The 17,005-nt window shown below is 24.6% G+C and overlaps 1 protein-coding gene across 1 annotated transcript in view; it reads right to left on the bottom strand.

The window, feature by feature from the left end:
• LOC136985466 (cell adhesion molecule Dscam1-like) overlaps positions 1 to 17,005 on the bottom strand; it is a 112,306-nt gene that overhangs the window by 21,568 nt on the left and 73,733 nt on the right. Inside the window, exons 14-18 of the mRNA XM_067282755.1 lie at positions 9,445 to 9,576; positions 8,577 to 8,741; positions 8,420 to 8,490; positions 4,427 to 4,664; positions 898 to 990 (exon numbers count right to left, since the gene is read on the bottom strand). Of these exons, the coding sequence (XP_067138856.1) occupies positions 898 to 990; positions 4,427 to 4,664; positions 8,420 to 8,490; positions 8,577 to 8,741; positions 9,445 to 9,576 (699 nt within the window). The remainder of the gene's footprint in view (positions 1 to 897; positions 991 to 4,426; positions 4,665 to 8,419; positions 8,491 to 8,576; positions 8,742 to 9,444; positions 9,577 to 17,005) is intronic.

Here is a 17,005-nt window from a genome sequence, read left to right as displayed (position 1 = left end):
TTATAATGTAATAAAATAGCAAAATAAGTTTTTATAAATAAAGAAAAGATGAGAAAACATTTTGTGTAAACTTAACTGTGATTAAAAATAATATTATTTCATGTAATTAAAAACACATTATCAAATACATTTATCATTTAAAAGCATTTTTTGTTTTTTTAAAATTATTATTTAATTTTTTCATGTCGATAAAAGAACAGTTCTTAACATTAAAACTAATTAAAAACCTATTGAATTGTCGAAAAAATATTAAAATAATTACAATGCGTCGATAATTAAATCAATTTTATAATATTCAAAAACCTAATTTATAAAATAAATTATGCTGAATAATCATCTTTTTTAAAAGTAAATTTTCAAATTGTTTCCAATTGGTAATAATATACAGCAAAATATAAAGTTACAGAAGAAAAAAGGAAACGAATATTATCATCTATAAATCCGAAATTGAAATTTTTATTCAAAAATGGCGGATATTTGCAATGTGCATTAGATGGTTGAGTTATTTCAGTTGGGAATTCTGATTTTACGATGGTTGTTTGTATTAGAAACCTGAAGCAAGTTATTTACGAGTGCCAGAGAGAAGTTATGCACTATCTGACTGATAATGCCTATCATCGTAAAAGTTAGTGTTTCCAGCCCATCTAGCTGAGTAGGATATTAGCTGTAAGATATAAAGTGTGGATCTTTGGATCTTCCAAATAATCCCTTTGAATAGATTGTTTCCATGGTTATTTTATATGTAGATTACTAAAGCAAATCATTATTTACTTTTCTTCTTATAAACATCTGAATATTTCCGATATTTTCAGTTTATTTTAAAAATTTTAGTGTAATTTTTTTTTAAAAATGCAACTCTCAATTAAGATATAAAAAATTATTAATGTGTCAACTCACCGTTAATTGGATTATCACGCTTTATTTCCCAAGATAATACAACGGATGAAGAAGAAGATGATGATATACGTAACACTGGAGTACTTGGTGGATCTAAACAAATATACATATAAATATTTTAATAATTAAATTTCTATATCTGATATAGTCTATTAATATTATTATAATAACTAACGAACTTCGTTTAACTCATACGTCGCGATCATAATCTAATTATGATATACTGTATAGTAAAAATAATTTATGGTAATCGTAAAAACTGATAAAAATAATTTAAATCGTATTAGAAAATAAACGTGATTTTTAAACATAGAAACTGTAATAAAAAGTAATGAAAAAAAATATAATAAATAAAATAAAATCGATTATAATTTTGAAAACATGCGCCAGATGGCAGCACGTAACATTGTAAGAAGTACAAGGGTTTTGTATGTACAGTACTCGTAAGCGAGTTCATCTAGTTATGTAGAATTTTTTAAATAATTTAAAATAATTAATTTTTATATTCTACGAAATAATGATTATACGAAATAACGAAATAAACAACCATAAATTTTTATTAAAATGTCATTTATAGTAAAGAAAAGGAAATACAATTAGCTTTATGATCATTTTAAGTAATAGTCGAATATTTCAACTAATTGGAAGAATCGAGAATAATTTAAATGTTACTTTAATATTTACTATGAATTAGAAAAAAATAAAATAAAAATAGAAATTAAAATCTGAAAAGCCTGACATTCTATACAATATACTGTATATATAATTAAATTAAAATAGAAACAAGCAAGAAAAAAATTACAATTTTGAAAAGCAATAATCATAAACTAATTAATTTTTAATCAAACTAAAATATCATATAAGTATTATGTTACACAAAAAGTTAAAATTAAAAAAATATGAAAAATTAAATTTAAAAAATATATATATATATTGTTATTGCATTGAACTTTATTATATATTCTTATTTATTTGAGTAATAAAATTGAAAAAAATTAAGCCAAAAAATTCATATATAAAAACACCGTTTTTTAATCCATTCAATATATTACATTTATAAATACACGTTTACTACGCTTATATATAAAATAATAAAATACACAATAGCTTAGAAATGTACTGAACGTATATGATTAATAAATTTAATTATTAGAATTAATTAGAAATAAACTACATGAAAATAAATTACATTTACATATAATAAATGAGTGAATATATAAAATACAATATTAAATTATTCTAATACTAAATCAGCATTAATTCAAATCTGCTACGAATATAGAATTTCCATAAATTATGCACCAAACACTATTAATTACTATAAACAGTTTATATTTATATGTAAATATGATAAAGGAAACTATAATAAATATAAGTAAAGATAAATTAATGTATAAGAATATTCTCACAGTAAAATATATTTAGACACATTATTCAACATTTTAACTAACTTGATGCATTGATATACATTTAATTGCTCTTATTTTACTGCAATAACAATAAAGAAAGATTAACATGGATTAAGTTAAGCTCTCTTCCTACTTGTTTACAGGAAAATGGCTTTAGTTGTATTTCTACTTCAATATTAGATTACTCATAGTTCATTTATTAAAAAGTCCTACTAATTTTTAATATATTTACATTACTAAAAACCTACATAGTTATATCCTAATAGTTTATTTGTTTAAACATTTATCTATGAAAGTATTTTATAAAATTTAAGTGTTTATAGTTTATTATTGAGAAATTACATATTTTTATATCGTAAATAAAGTAAAAAAATTCAGCAACGAGTTGCTTAATTTTCCCGGCAACTTTTAAACTGTGGGTGGCGCCATCTGTTATATTATTTTATTTTAAAAACTTTTTATATTTTTAATTATTATAAAATAGCAAATTACTTAATTTGGGGTGGAGATGGGTTTTATAAAATATTTTAAAATGCTAATACCGAGTAAAATCGTTATTAAGTCCGACCCTATTCAACATATACTGTAACACATGTCCCCCTTTATCTCCCCACTCCTTCGACCTTTAACCACCAAAATTTAACAGTATCAATCCTCCTAATACACTAACCTCCTTGCAAAATTGCAGAAATTTTCGAAAAAAGCACAGGAGTTATTAAGCTTCAAAGTAAATGTATTACGTTTTATCTGTTATATATAACAGAATTGGAAAAGTAATACATTTACTATCACAATTATTAAAAATTTAATTTGTTAATACTTTGTACAAAATATAAAATATTAAAAATCCACATGATTTATAAGCTATTTTAAAGTCTTTACTTCACAGTTTCGTTACTAGCTATGTAAACAATTGAAGCAAAATTAAATGATGGTATCATAGGATTAAATAGAAATGCTTTTATCGGTTCATTTGATGTATTTAACTGATTAATTTATTTAATTAAATATCTCTTTATCTTTACTCTGTACTAAATTAATTTACTTTTAAAAGAGTTCGGTGCCTATTTTTAAATTTTCAACTTCATGTATTTAATTTCTAATTTTGTTCCTTGTTATTAAAGTTAACAGCGTTTGATTTATTACTCTATTTTAGAATCATATTACATAAAGCTTTGATTTAATTAAATAAATCACTCTTAAAAAAATTAAATGCACTGTATAAATTTGTTTTTGGTACCGCAAAATTTATAATTAATTAGTATTAAACACTTAACTTCTTTAAAGTGATAAATGTTTATATTCAATAAACTATTAAAAAGTTTTAAAACTTTGTAGTGATGAAATATATTCAAATTTCCATTAAGTAGTTCTTATATTTAATGAAGTTTTCAAGTTATTGTCATGTTTTCATAATAATATTTCTAAATAATTTATTAAAATCAGAGATAAAAAATAAGTACGGGGAAAAAAAAGGAAAAGGTAATTCAACACAATTTTTAAAATTTAATACTATATTTTGATAAGAATATAACAAATTAATTATTGTAAAGCAAGAAAAAGGCTCTTGCACAATTTCCCAGCACTCATAATTTATGAAGTTAAAGTTCTGTGTGGCGCCATCTATTATAAAATTTATTTAAAATAACTTTTATATTATTAATTATTATAAGAAAACAAAACAAAATTATTTTTTGGAATAGGAGTTTGACTGTAAAAAAATTATAATTGCCAGTAACGAGTAAAGCTATTCTGACTCCATACGAGATAGTCTCAATTTCACCACTCTCTTGACCTTTAACTAATTAAATTTAATAGCATGCACACATACAGAATTTTGTGAGGGATGTTTTTTCAGTTTTAGGCAGGTTTAATCAATTTTTATAAATTTATATTATTACACATATTAAGTAAGTATATTAGTGCTGAAAAACTCATCAGGCTACATAAGTTTCATAAATTATCTTCAAATAACCGATAATTTATGAAAATTAGTACACGTGTTAAAATTTTTTATTATTAAATTACATTTAACTTATTATTTATAAGAAAATAAAATCTTATATGTACGACTTTACATATTAAAATAATTTATATAAAATTGAAATAACTATTTGTACCATTTTCATAAGTTTTCACCACAATTTCTTTGGTAGGAGGTCCAGTTCCTTTAGAATTAAATGCTTGTACAATGATGCCGTATTTCGTAGCTTTACGTAAATGCAACAACGTGTAATGTATGTTTGCTTCTTGATAGACTTCTAATGTCTTATATAAATACTGCTCGGCAGAATTGAATACCTTGTAACCTACGTAGTATCCTCGTATATTGCCATGGGTAGATTCAGATGGAGGTGGCTAGCATAATAGCATAATCATATGACATTATTCTGCATGATATATACATAAAATCTATAATATTATTAATTTTATATTATTACTTTAATCTTTTAAATATCTTGATATATTTTATATTACATAAAAATGTGTAAATTGTTCATAATAATTCTAAAAAGTCCTTAAATATTTCTCATAACTTAATAGCAAGATGTATACTTAATCTTAGTCATTTTTAAGCTACAGAGAAAATCTTTCAACAAATAAAGGAATGAGTAAACATAATGTCGGTTTTTCTTTTTTTGAAATTTAGAATAAAAGTTTTCCATTTCCTAACTTTTTATAAAATAAAAAAAAATAAAGAAATATAGAGAATGTATTTTTAAAGAAAAGTTTCTAGTGGATAGATGACCTAGTCTCAAAACATATGAAATTGGAATTCATTGTTGAAAAACTAAAATGACAAAGAAATATGAAAAAAGCTAAAAGGAAACTATGTAAAGTAGAGAAACATATCAGCAGTAGATAACTTATATCAAAACTGATTGTAGAAAATATAAAAGTACAGCTTTTCCTACAGTTCTATCAAATTTTAAAATAAAAGATCATCACAATAAAAATAATAATATATAATTTTTGTATCCAAAAATTATCATTGATTTCCACAACTCTACTTAAGATAAAACATATGCAGAAATTTATTAAGAAATCAAATGTATTTAATTTAAACAGATAGGAATAGTTTTATAATTGTTATAATAAATATTCTGTTCTGAATTTTAATTATATTGGTAACTTGTAAAACATGGTTTAAGATGTATCAGAATAGGTTATAAAAATAGATATTAATTTTCTATATCATTTTATTAAACAAACTTTGAATTCTATTTTCATATTAAGTAAAGATATAAATATTTTTTAAAATATTTTAATTCTATATTTCTTACCACTATTATATTATACAGCAAGTTACTTTAATAATTAAATATTTCAATAATAACGTAGCTTTATTAATTGCTGTTTTACTAATCGTACGAGGACTAAGATGGTTACTATTTTAGAAGCATTTTATTACTAATTTTTCTTTAATATTTTTAATATTAAATGTACAAAACAACCTCATTTCCCCACTCCTGGAACACAGTTATCTTAACAATGATATATAAAAAAGGCGATAAGACCTCTCCACATAACTATAGACCTATTGCATTGTTATCAACGCTAAGAAAATGCTTCACCTCTATGATTGCTAACAGATTCCAACAATGGACTAAAGCTAACGACTTAGAAGCTAAATTCCAATATGCCTTCACAAAAAATAAAGGAACTGAAACTGCCATTTTTATTTTATTAATGATAATACAACTACATCTTACAAAAAAGCATAGGAAAGTCTACGCCGCATTTATTGATATTAAAAAAGTTTTTGATTCAGTTTATGCTCCATTACTAATAGATAAATTAAAAGTTCACGGGGCTAGTCATAAATTTACGTCTACAATAAATCAGCTATATATAAAGTATACTGTTAATATTAAACAAGGTAAAACGCTTGCTTCTTCTCTAAGCGTTTCACGTGGAATACTCCAGGGAGACCCCCTGTCACCGTATTTATTCAATTTCTATTTACTGGGCATCGACCAACATTGAAATAAATAACAGCTCTTTTCACTACATCCTTTTTGCCGACGATCTGGTCATTTTAGCCCCAAATACAATATCCTTACAACGTAAAATTAATCTACTCAACCAGTACTTTAAATCAATTTACCTTGAAATAAACCCGGCAAAAACTAATATAGTTATTTTCCGTAAAAATAAAAAATTATCTGAAAAAGACTCAAAAATTTATCATGAGAATACTCCTCTGCAAATAGTCAACGAGGTCAAATATCTAGGGGTCGTATTCGATTGGAATTTAAAGTTTAAAACTCATATATCATATTTAAATATTAAAGTTAAAAAGGCAATTGATAATCTCCTATTTCTATGTTCAACTATGAAAACCTCGAATTTAAACATTCGTTTAAAACTCTATAATACTATAGTAAATCCTATCATCTACTACGCAAGCCCGATCTGGAGCTTAGATTATTTATACAATCTTGAAACCCTGCATATTTACTTTCTTCGTAAGTTATTTCAGCTAGAAAACACAATTCCTGGATACGCTATTCGCCACGAAACAAGCCGTACTTGGACTTTTCCTCATCAACTAAAACAAATTATAAAATTCTACTACAGGCTTAAATAGAAAAGTGATGACAATACCAGATTTCTATATCAAGAAATGATAAAGCAAAGCAAAAACGACAATAATAATCAGCTATGGCAATATAAAATTTGTAGGCTATTAAACACATTTTAGTATCTGAGTATCTGAGTATCGGAGTATCTGAGTTACTGTTTACAAACTCTATTCAAGACTGGAAATACGCCTATTCGCTTTTAATAAACTCTGCTATATCCCAAATCAATTAATAAAGACCAGATTTCTCTAAATCAAAGTAATTATCACCCTTGGTATGTCAACATCCTTAACATTTCCTCATTTCAACCTTACATGTGGCTACCAATTGATCTAAATGTTAAACGATTAATAATCTAATTACGTCTTAATAAATACTCACTGTTCGTTAATAAAACTTATATAAATCTCATAAGTACTCATTGTCAGTTATGTCAATCCGATGATTTTTCTGTGTTACATCTCCTACAAAACTGCCAATCTCTAAACAATCTGTGTAAACAATACGATATAATAAATATATGTAACGGTAGCCCACTTTGTGACTATAGAAATAACTTAAATAATATCAACAGAAAAGATGCTTATAAGATTTATAATGTTTTTGTTAAATACACTGAAAAATTCTCTGTAATACTTAATCATTGTTGTTCTAAAGCTTTAATAATGTATCATTAGATAATTTGTGTTTATGTTATTTAAATGCATCAAATAATGTCGTTGTAACTTAAATGGTTTTATTAGACCAGTTTATTTTAAAATCATTACACTTATATGTTGTATGTATTACAAGTATGTTAACCAAATTGATAATTGTAACTGTGAAAATGTATTCCCCTTATAAGGGAAAATTTCCCTTGGAAATAAAATATTATTATTATATATATTTAATATTAAAGAAAAATTAATAATAAATATAATAAAACTAATTCTTTAATATAATTTTTCTCTGATATGCATTTTGGGCGCAGTTCCTCATGTGTATAATTTAATGTTTCGTGTATTTCTATATCCAGCAGTATTTTAAGTTCCAACCTTGCGAGTTTAAAACTCTAGTATATTATTATTAATAAGCTAATTTATTATTAAAAAACACCAATTCAGGTAATTAAGTAATATAATAATAATTAAATACTTCATTTAAAATATCATATTTACAAGTGTATTAAAGTTCCTGGGATTGACACTGCTTTATTTTTAGCATTGAAATTTTATTTTACAATAGAATTATTATGAACAAAGCCATTTATTATTATTTTTTCTTATATTAAAAATAAATGCAATTATTTTAAATTAATACTTTTAAAAATATATATATATCCTGACAGTTTTAATGTAAAAATGTGCAAGAAAAAAAATTGAAGACGAGATAATATACTTGTTTAAATCCGTCTCGAAGGTGTAATCTATTTATAATATTAAATCTCGTGTTTCAAAATTAAGTTTTCTCTCAAATTTGATCTTTTCTTCTCTTTAAATTGTTTTTGTGATGTTAATTTTACAGGAGCCAGAAAAAATACGTACCTACCTTCCATGAAACTCTAATGCTGTGAGAATTTAATGGAGTTGCTTCAAGATTAGTTGGAGGTAAACTTGGTACTAATAAATTATAAATATTAATTACTTGTGTTTCTTAACGAAGAAAAGATTTAATTATATTTTTAATATTTAAAAAAAAAATTTACCTTCCTCTTCTGTTGTTAACGAGTGAACATCGCTTGGAGAACTTTTTCCTAATGCGTTCGACGCGTAAACTCTAAAATGATAATTAGTTACTGGGCGTAAATTATTTATAACCATTGTCATATTTGAACCAGATATTTCTTTTTCGAATGCCGATGTCCATGATTCTATAATAATTAAAAATCCATTAGTATCTTACGTATTACCAAAGAATTGTGTACATGTTTATATACATGCAGCCTTATAAAATTATTGCAAATTTTTCTTGCAGTGCCTTAAGTAAAATTTTATGAAATATTAAATTTTCTTTTAAAAAAATAATAAAAAAAATTTGATATTCGATCATTCGCGATAGTAAACTTTTTATTTTTTTTATAATAAATGCTTACGTTTCTTTTAAAATGTATATTCAGCAATTCTGAAGAGTTGAACAATGTGTCAGTTTGGAATTTCCTTTGAAATATTTATATTAAATTTTCCAAAAGATATTTTAAAGTAAAAATTGTTTTATAGCAATATTACATATAAGAAATATACCGATATACACGATATATATATACGAATAAGTATGATATGCGAAGTACAAAATAAGATAATTTGATTAAATATTTGTAATTAATTTATGGTGATTATAACTAGTAAACAGCTTTAAAAATTCATATAAATTTAGAGGAATTTAAGTAGCAATTTAAAGATTTCTTATATATTCTATACAATGCATGCCGTTTTATTTACATATTGTATTAAGCACTTAAATGTAGAGCTCATAGCGTAAACTTTTAAAATTATAAAATTTTAATATTATTCCTGAAAAGTGTAGAATTTATTTGTTGCTATAAAAGTAAATTACACATAAAATTCTTATATTACCTGAAGCTAGTTTCCATTCCACAAAAAACTTTTCTATCGGGCTGTTTCCTATATAAACAACATTCCAACGCAAAGTTGCACTCCTACTATTTACATCTGTAGCTCGAACGTCCGTAGGAGGATCGGGTGGTTCTGTATAATAAAAATAAATAAATAAATATATATATATAATATAAATTAAATATTATATACCATATAGTTTAAAATAAATAAAATATTTTATATGAAGTAGCGAAAAATAAATTGATCCGACGTCAGTCAACGTGTTGAGAAGTAAATTTTAAGTTCGAAGTATGAGAGGTAAGTCCAGATAAAAATAACTTTAAAAAATTAATTAAAATTTTAAAGATTTATAAATTTAATAGGTTTTAAATTATATTTGTTATTTTCAATATTCATCAACAAAATAAAAATGTAGAAATAAAATTGTGCGATTTTTTTATAATTATGAAAATGTAAATTTAAAATATAACACTAAATTAAGTAATTTTAAAATAAAAAAAAAGGATTTAAAATAGAATAATTCTAACAAATTGTAGAATTTGTGATATATTTAGTAAAACATTATCCGTTTTTGATCTAAAATAGCTATAATTATTTTATCTCAACTAAAGATAGTAGGCGAAGACGGAAGAGGAGATAGGAGCTATTTGTCTTATTATGCCCAATAGAGATTTATGGATAGGGGACAATATCATCCTCAGTGACCTGAGTAGAGACCTGCAGAGACAGGAAAAACTGATATAGCTGTGTTAAAACAATTAGCTATTAGTAGAGGAAACGGTCCTTAAGTTATAAATAAAATTATAATTTAAATTTGTAAATTATAATTTAAATTCTTTAACATTTAATAATATAACGTCGCAATTTATCTTTAAAAATTATAAAGAAATAATCCAATATTCTTGCTAAAATTGCATTTTTAAAGTTAATATTGATTCGAGATAAATATTATAGTATTTATTATTTAGTTAAGACCATAAAAAATCAATATTTAAATGAAATTTATTATTAGATTTATTTTTATTTGGTGAGTTAATTTCGTATTTAAAGGAAAAATCAAACTTATACACTAGTGATAATATAATAGAAACAATTTCATTTAAGCAAAATTTCAATAAATATATCGATTTATCGACAGCGATGCGAAACGTTTTGTCTTATCTATGCAAAGATTCTTCACCATTCTCCCACTGATAAGATTATTATGCATTATCTTTGTAAGATTCTAAATCTCTAAAAAAGTAGGCTACATCATAAAGTAGATTCGAGATTGGATGCCAATCATCGAGAATGTTTTGTTCAGTGTAGCATGATCTTCATTTATCGAGTTATTTATTATCGTTGCTATAAGACTGCGATGAGATAACCTCAACTATCAGATACGTGGTTAAGAAATGGTAAATCAGATAGGACTCTGTAGAGACTCTTGTTCAATTAAATAAATTGCCAATTTATCACTGAACTTTCAAAAACGTCATCATTTATATATTTCAAAAATTTTCTTCCAAAATCTTATACAAGTTTTTATATAATATAATTATGTTCGTGTAAAAATAAATAGTTACAGCAACTTCACGTCTTAATTAATTACAGAATACTTGCTGTTTGTAACCAATAAATATTAACAGATTTTAGTTATTTATGTGTACGATTAAATTTTCGTCACAAATTAACTTTATTATCTACTTTTAATCATTTATGTTACATTTGATTATGCAAAGCAGTTTCAAATTTCCGACAAAATCCAGGAACAATTTATCGTATCTTAAATCTAAACATCATTCGATATTTCGAGAAAAATTAACTTCATGCTTAAGCCAACCATTATAAATTTCTCTACATGATTCCATAATTTACTATTATTTTCAGTTTTTCCACTGAAAATTATTAGCGACTGAATGCAAAGACATAACTTAAAGTTTTTTAAATTTTAAGTCATGTCTTTGCATTTTCAATCGCTAGTAATTAGATATTCTGTAATAAACTACAATATGATAATTAACGGAACGTTAATACATAAAGAAGACTAAAATCTAAATTAAATTTTTCAAAGCTACACACACAAACAAGAAGGAATTCAGTAATTATACACAGAATTTTAATTTTTTTTTAAAATATTTTAAGCAGCTCTACTTACACACATTTTTATGGTTACTCTATTGTGTAATTGTATTAAAGAAAATAACCAAAGGAAATTTATTCAGGAACCATGTTTTTTTCTATTATATAACGTTCTTGACAAACAGGAAATTTGTGTGATAATTTTATTACAGTGCCTGAAGTATTTCTGTGAAAATATACCAGAAAATATTAAAAGATAATATCTGTTAGGAAAAGATAGTTTCCGTGGATTGAATAAAATTCTCATGATAAATCTTAAGTTCAATAACATTTGCAACGTGTTTCCGAATTGAAGAAGTATTTTCGATTCTGAGACATGACAGCCGAATGGCTGCGGTGGTTAAGGCATCAGTCTACCGCTATGAGAGGTGACCCAGAAATTTTTTAGGGGTGATTTGTTCCGGATGTATCGAACCCCGTCTCTCACCATCCAGCACTCGCATTATGTTCCAGGCCGAAACCACGATAGGTTTGATTGAAAAGGTTTGAGGGAATAAGGCAACGCGACGTTTGAGCGATCTGCCAAAAAAAGTCATCCTGGAAGAACTTTCTATGCGAAACTAGCCCTATTCAGGTATTACAGATGTAAAGTAAATCCAAAAAACTCCACGCGACTAGCACGCTGGTGAGGTCCGAACCTGCGACCAATTACCAGTGTTCAATAGTTTTATTCACTCTGTCTTGATTGAAAAGACATCTTAGTAACCAGAGAGCAGGAAAGTCAAAATATGAAAAAATCTGAGATATAAATAAAATTTTTAACTTAGAGTTTAGAATAATTTTTAAAATATTCTCTTAAGATGATATATACAAAGTATATTCAGCGAGGAAGTGACAGTATTTTTACAGGGTGTTCTAGAGGCCCAGGGGGTCCAAAAATACCTATAAATATAGCCCTTCAAACTCATTATTTCAGTTCTAGAAGGAAGTAAATTTCAGACTAGCTACCCCTTAAGATGCTGCTCTACAATACTACAAAGCGTTGCGGAAAAGACTCAATTTCGTTGTCCGTCAGAGGTTTGTTTGCATTTCTTGACTCTGGTATAGTACAGAAGATAACAAGCAGCGAGATTGAACTCTTCCGCAGCACTTAGCAGTGCTTCAAAGCGGCATCTTAAGGGGTAGCTAGTCTAAAATTTATTTTCTTCTAGGATTTAAACGATCCGTTTAAAGGTCTATTTTTATAAAACATTTTTGGATTCCCCCTAGGTTTCTACAACACACTATAAAATATAAACACTATCTGTATAAGAAAACTAACTGAAAAAAGAAAATTTATTTATTTAACAAAGTATTATTCGATTAAATTTTTATCTTTTGTGCCGTAAAAAAATATACAACTTCTTATTTTATAAAAATTTAAGTACATACAATTGAATACAAATATTTATATATTTAAATATTCAAATAACATCTGACCTTATCTAATGTTTTATATTTTATTTCAAGACTTAGACAAAAGTAATTCTCTCATTAAAGCAGTAGTTTTCATAAATACGAACAGCTCTTCAAGGATTCATTGAAAAATTAATCAATATTAAATAAAAGTGAATAACTGATAACATTATTAAAATCCATCTAAGATATTAATTGAAAAATTTCTAAAATAATTTAATTCTGAAAAGTTACCTTTGCAAAATTCTCTAATTTTAAAATCACCGAAAATTCATGTTGAATAAAATACCTTATATCTTATTACTGTTACATTTAAATGTTCAGTAAAAAAATAATGAAGTGTAATTACGTATATATTAGTTTTTATTATATTTAAAAAGTAATTGAAAAAAATAAAAATGAATTCCAATTTCTGTAATGGAACTTTAAATTGATCAAATAAATTTTTTTTACACACAAAGTCTGTACCTCAATAAATTAAATGTCATAAATACAGTAAAAGATGATAATGACTGTAAAAAAATCCTTAAAAATGATATTTTTCGAGATTTATTAATAAATTTTTAAAATTTTTACATTACTATAATTTTAAAATTACTACAAAACTCTTCTCATTGTATGCAATTTATAACAAAACTAGAATTTCATACGTACAAACTGTCAAAATTATATTAAATTATTACAAAATTTTAATTTTTACAACGTATTCGATTTTAGTAAAAACTGTTCAAATTTTAAAAATATTTGAATTTAAGCAATTTGTATCCAGTGGCATACAAGGATTCTTGATTGATTTGTATGCATAGAGATCTAGAAGACATAGACAAGTTATTCTGTTTAATTTAAAAATATTGAAGGAAATTGCCCTAAATTTTAATTTTAAATCTATTAAAATATGTTGTTAGAATATTGAAATCAGTTTTATCTCAAATAGAAATTCAATAGTTGGTTGATATTTTCTTCAGGAAATTACAATCAATATAAAATTCATTTCCATTTTAATAAACATATACTAAAGAATATTTAAAGATACTTTAATATTAAAACAAAAGCTATATAAATTATGTAATTTTATAGAAAGTTTTCAATGATTTCAATGTGACACGATAAATAATTAATTATGATCTTTATTAGGGTAAACTGAAGACAATCGTATGAATTTTTAATGTATCATTTCCAAATAAATTATAATTTATAAATACTTCCAGTGAAAATCAAGAATTATAGAATTAAATTTTGAAAAGTTAAAACTTAAATTCACGTAAATATCACAAAAGGAGTATTTTAGTTTATCTGTTATTGAAAATTCATTATACAATTATTTAAAAAGTATTGTGCTTATTTTATATGTTTTAGTATATCAAAATTTCATTTGCTTTTGTCAAACCTTTGAAAAATTGTATACTTATGTAAATTTTATGAATATCAGAATATCAAAATATCAGAAATGCTTTTCATTAAGGTATTTTTCGTTTCAAAACATGCAATGTATATTTATTATATACAATAGTAACTCGTACTTACAACGCTTCAGAGTTCGAACTCAAAAGTTGACAAAAATTTGCTTCGGAGTTTGAACGATTCGGAGTTAGAACGACCTCTTGGACTGAATTAAATTTAAACTACGAGGCACTATTGTATTCTACAATTTTTTCTTTGTATTAATTACTATTACAGTATGTATTTAAAGTTGTGAGACTACACTTTTCAATAAACGAAATTTATAGACTTGCAACATTAAATAAAATGTTAATTTATGAAAAATGTAAAAATTTATTAATTATTTTATTATAAACCTCGCAATTTTGTTATATTTTTGAGAATAAAATTAAAAGTTTTTCTTAAGGAATTTCAGAAGTATGTTAAGTAAAACATAAAACGTTAGCGTTGTAGAATATGTTATTCAGTAAAACCTTATATATAAGACAAAACTACATTAGAATTATGTTAAACAATGGCATGTGATATATTGATACATAAAGGGAAAATACTAAAGGGTAAAATTAAATTAAGCATATTTTTAGTGCCAAAGTTATGAGTCAAAATGCTAAATTGTAGTTCCATTTAAAATAAAACGATTTTTATTTCTCAGACTCTAATAAATGTAGGCCTATAATTATACGCATTGTTTATTACTGAATGTATGACTTTTGAATATTTTACTCCACTATTTTGTTAAGATATTGATTGATGTACTATCAAGTGTAGTTTTATTTTATTAATTTTAAACGAATCTTACTCTATTCTTTGCCAAATTTATTTTTGTTTTGATAATATAATAGAGTTTTTGTGAAATGCACAAGAAATTCTTTGGGCTTCCCTGTATAAAATTCCTAAAAACTATGTAAACTCACTATACTTTATGCGTAGAAAAATGCCATATTCACTGATGGAAGATGTGGATAAAGCATTACTAGGTCATGTTGTCATGTTCCTTACATTACATTCTTGAAACTCTGTTATCTAATTTCTCGGATATCTAAAGATCAAAGAACATTCCTACATGTTTAAGATATTTCATTAAGTTTCGAATGATATATTATTATTTCTTTTAGAATCAATTCAATTCTTTCTATAAAATTTTACATCTTTGTTTTCAATTCAATTAAATAGAAAAAAAAACAAATAATGCTGTGGAAACTAAAAATTTTAGTGGATCAATGAGTAAATTTTAAGAAGTTTGATTCAAATATATCTTCGATTTAAAAACACGATGTATACCCCGAAAATTGATTCATATTTGCTTCGATTCAGAAGGATTTGCCATGTAAAACGAAGTCAAAAGTTTTCGTTAACATTGCATTATGTAAATTTTTAAATATTTTTATATTATAATAAACTATTTTTCTGTGATGCAATTTACTAAATGAAATAAATTTAGTTTTTTATAATTTGGATTTACATGAAATAAATATAAACTTAAATGAATTCAATATTGTTAATGTTCAAGACTAAAAACATTTTTTTTTCTTTTTAATTTTGTTAAATTTTGTTTATACTTTGCTACAAAATTATTATGATAAATATTTATGTGCTGAATACATTTAATTTAATGCAATTTAATTTGTTCCTTTAAAGGAATAAATTAAAACTAGATGATTTATATTTTGTTTTTATCATAGTAAAATTAAATTATAAAATGAGGTAATGTCTGCTTTACTACGTAGGTATAAATGTTATGTGTGTATATATATATATATCATTTGTTGTAAAGGAGTTGAGTAGTCCTAAAATCAAGTAACCAAGTTTTTCATATCTCAATTAAATGGCTTTTGGTTATTCTGTATATTACATTAAGCATTAGTAGAATCATAATTTCATTCAACTTTACTTATGTATACAGTTTGTGTCAAAATGGTGATTATTCTGTAAAATATCTGAGAAAAATTTGACGTAAAAATATCTAAACGTTTATATAAAATTTAGTATATGAAACCATACAAATAGATGTAAATTAGAAATTAGTTAATTTTAAATATAATAGAAAATTTTGAAACAATTTCCTATATATTTATATTTTGATTTAAAAAAACAAATGTATTTATGTAATAAAATAGAGAATATGCGCTCTTTTAGACTGATTATTATCAAAACGTATTGAAAAATACATACATTATTTACGATTAGAATACAAATTTAGTAGAATTAATTGCTTAAAATCAATATAATTATTAAAATTTTCTAAAATAAATTTAATCAAATTTTAATTTAATATTGAAAAAAAAATTTAAATTTACTACACCAAAATTTCCTCAGGGCTAACTTTAAACAAAATTAAAATGTAGACATTGTTGAATTTTAAAACCTAACTAAAAAGTTTAAATTTTAAATTGATTTTCAATGTTATTTTTCTAATATATACGAAGAGTTGGCCGGATAACCGATACGGTTAAGCCGTTAACCAATCGTTGTGAGTCTTGGCAGAAAACCCCAAGAATTATTTATGGGCGCTCTGTCCCGGATATGTCGAACTCCATCCCTTATCACCAGCCGCTCCATTGCAGCCTGATCGAACCCACGACTTTGGGAAAGCTCTGTTTAC

This window comes from Centruroides vittatus, unplaced genomic scaffold (assembly GCF_030686945.1).
Source record: "Centruroides vittatus isolate TY-2023 unplaced genomic scaffold, ASM3068694v2 contig_970, whole genome shotgun sequence".
Taxonomy (NCBI): domain Eukaryota; kingdom Metazoa; phylum Arthropoda; class Arachnida; order Scorpiones; family Buthidae; genus Centruroides; species Centruroides vittatus.
The sequence above is the reverse complement of the archived record's forward strand: the minus strand, read 5'-3'. Positions and strand labels throughout refer to the sequence as shown.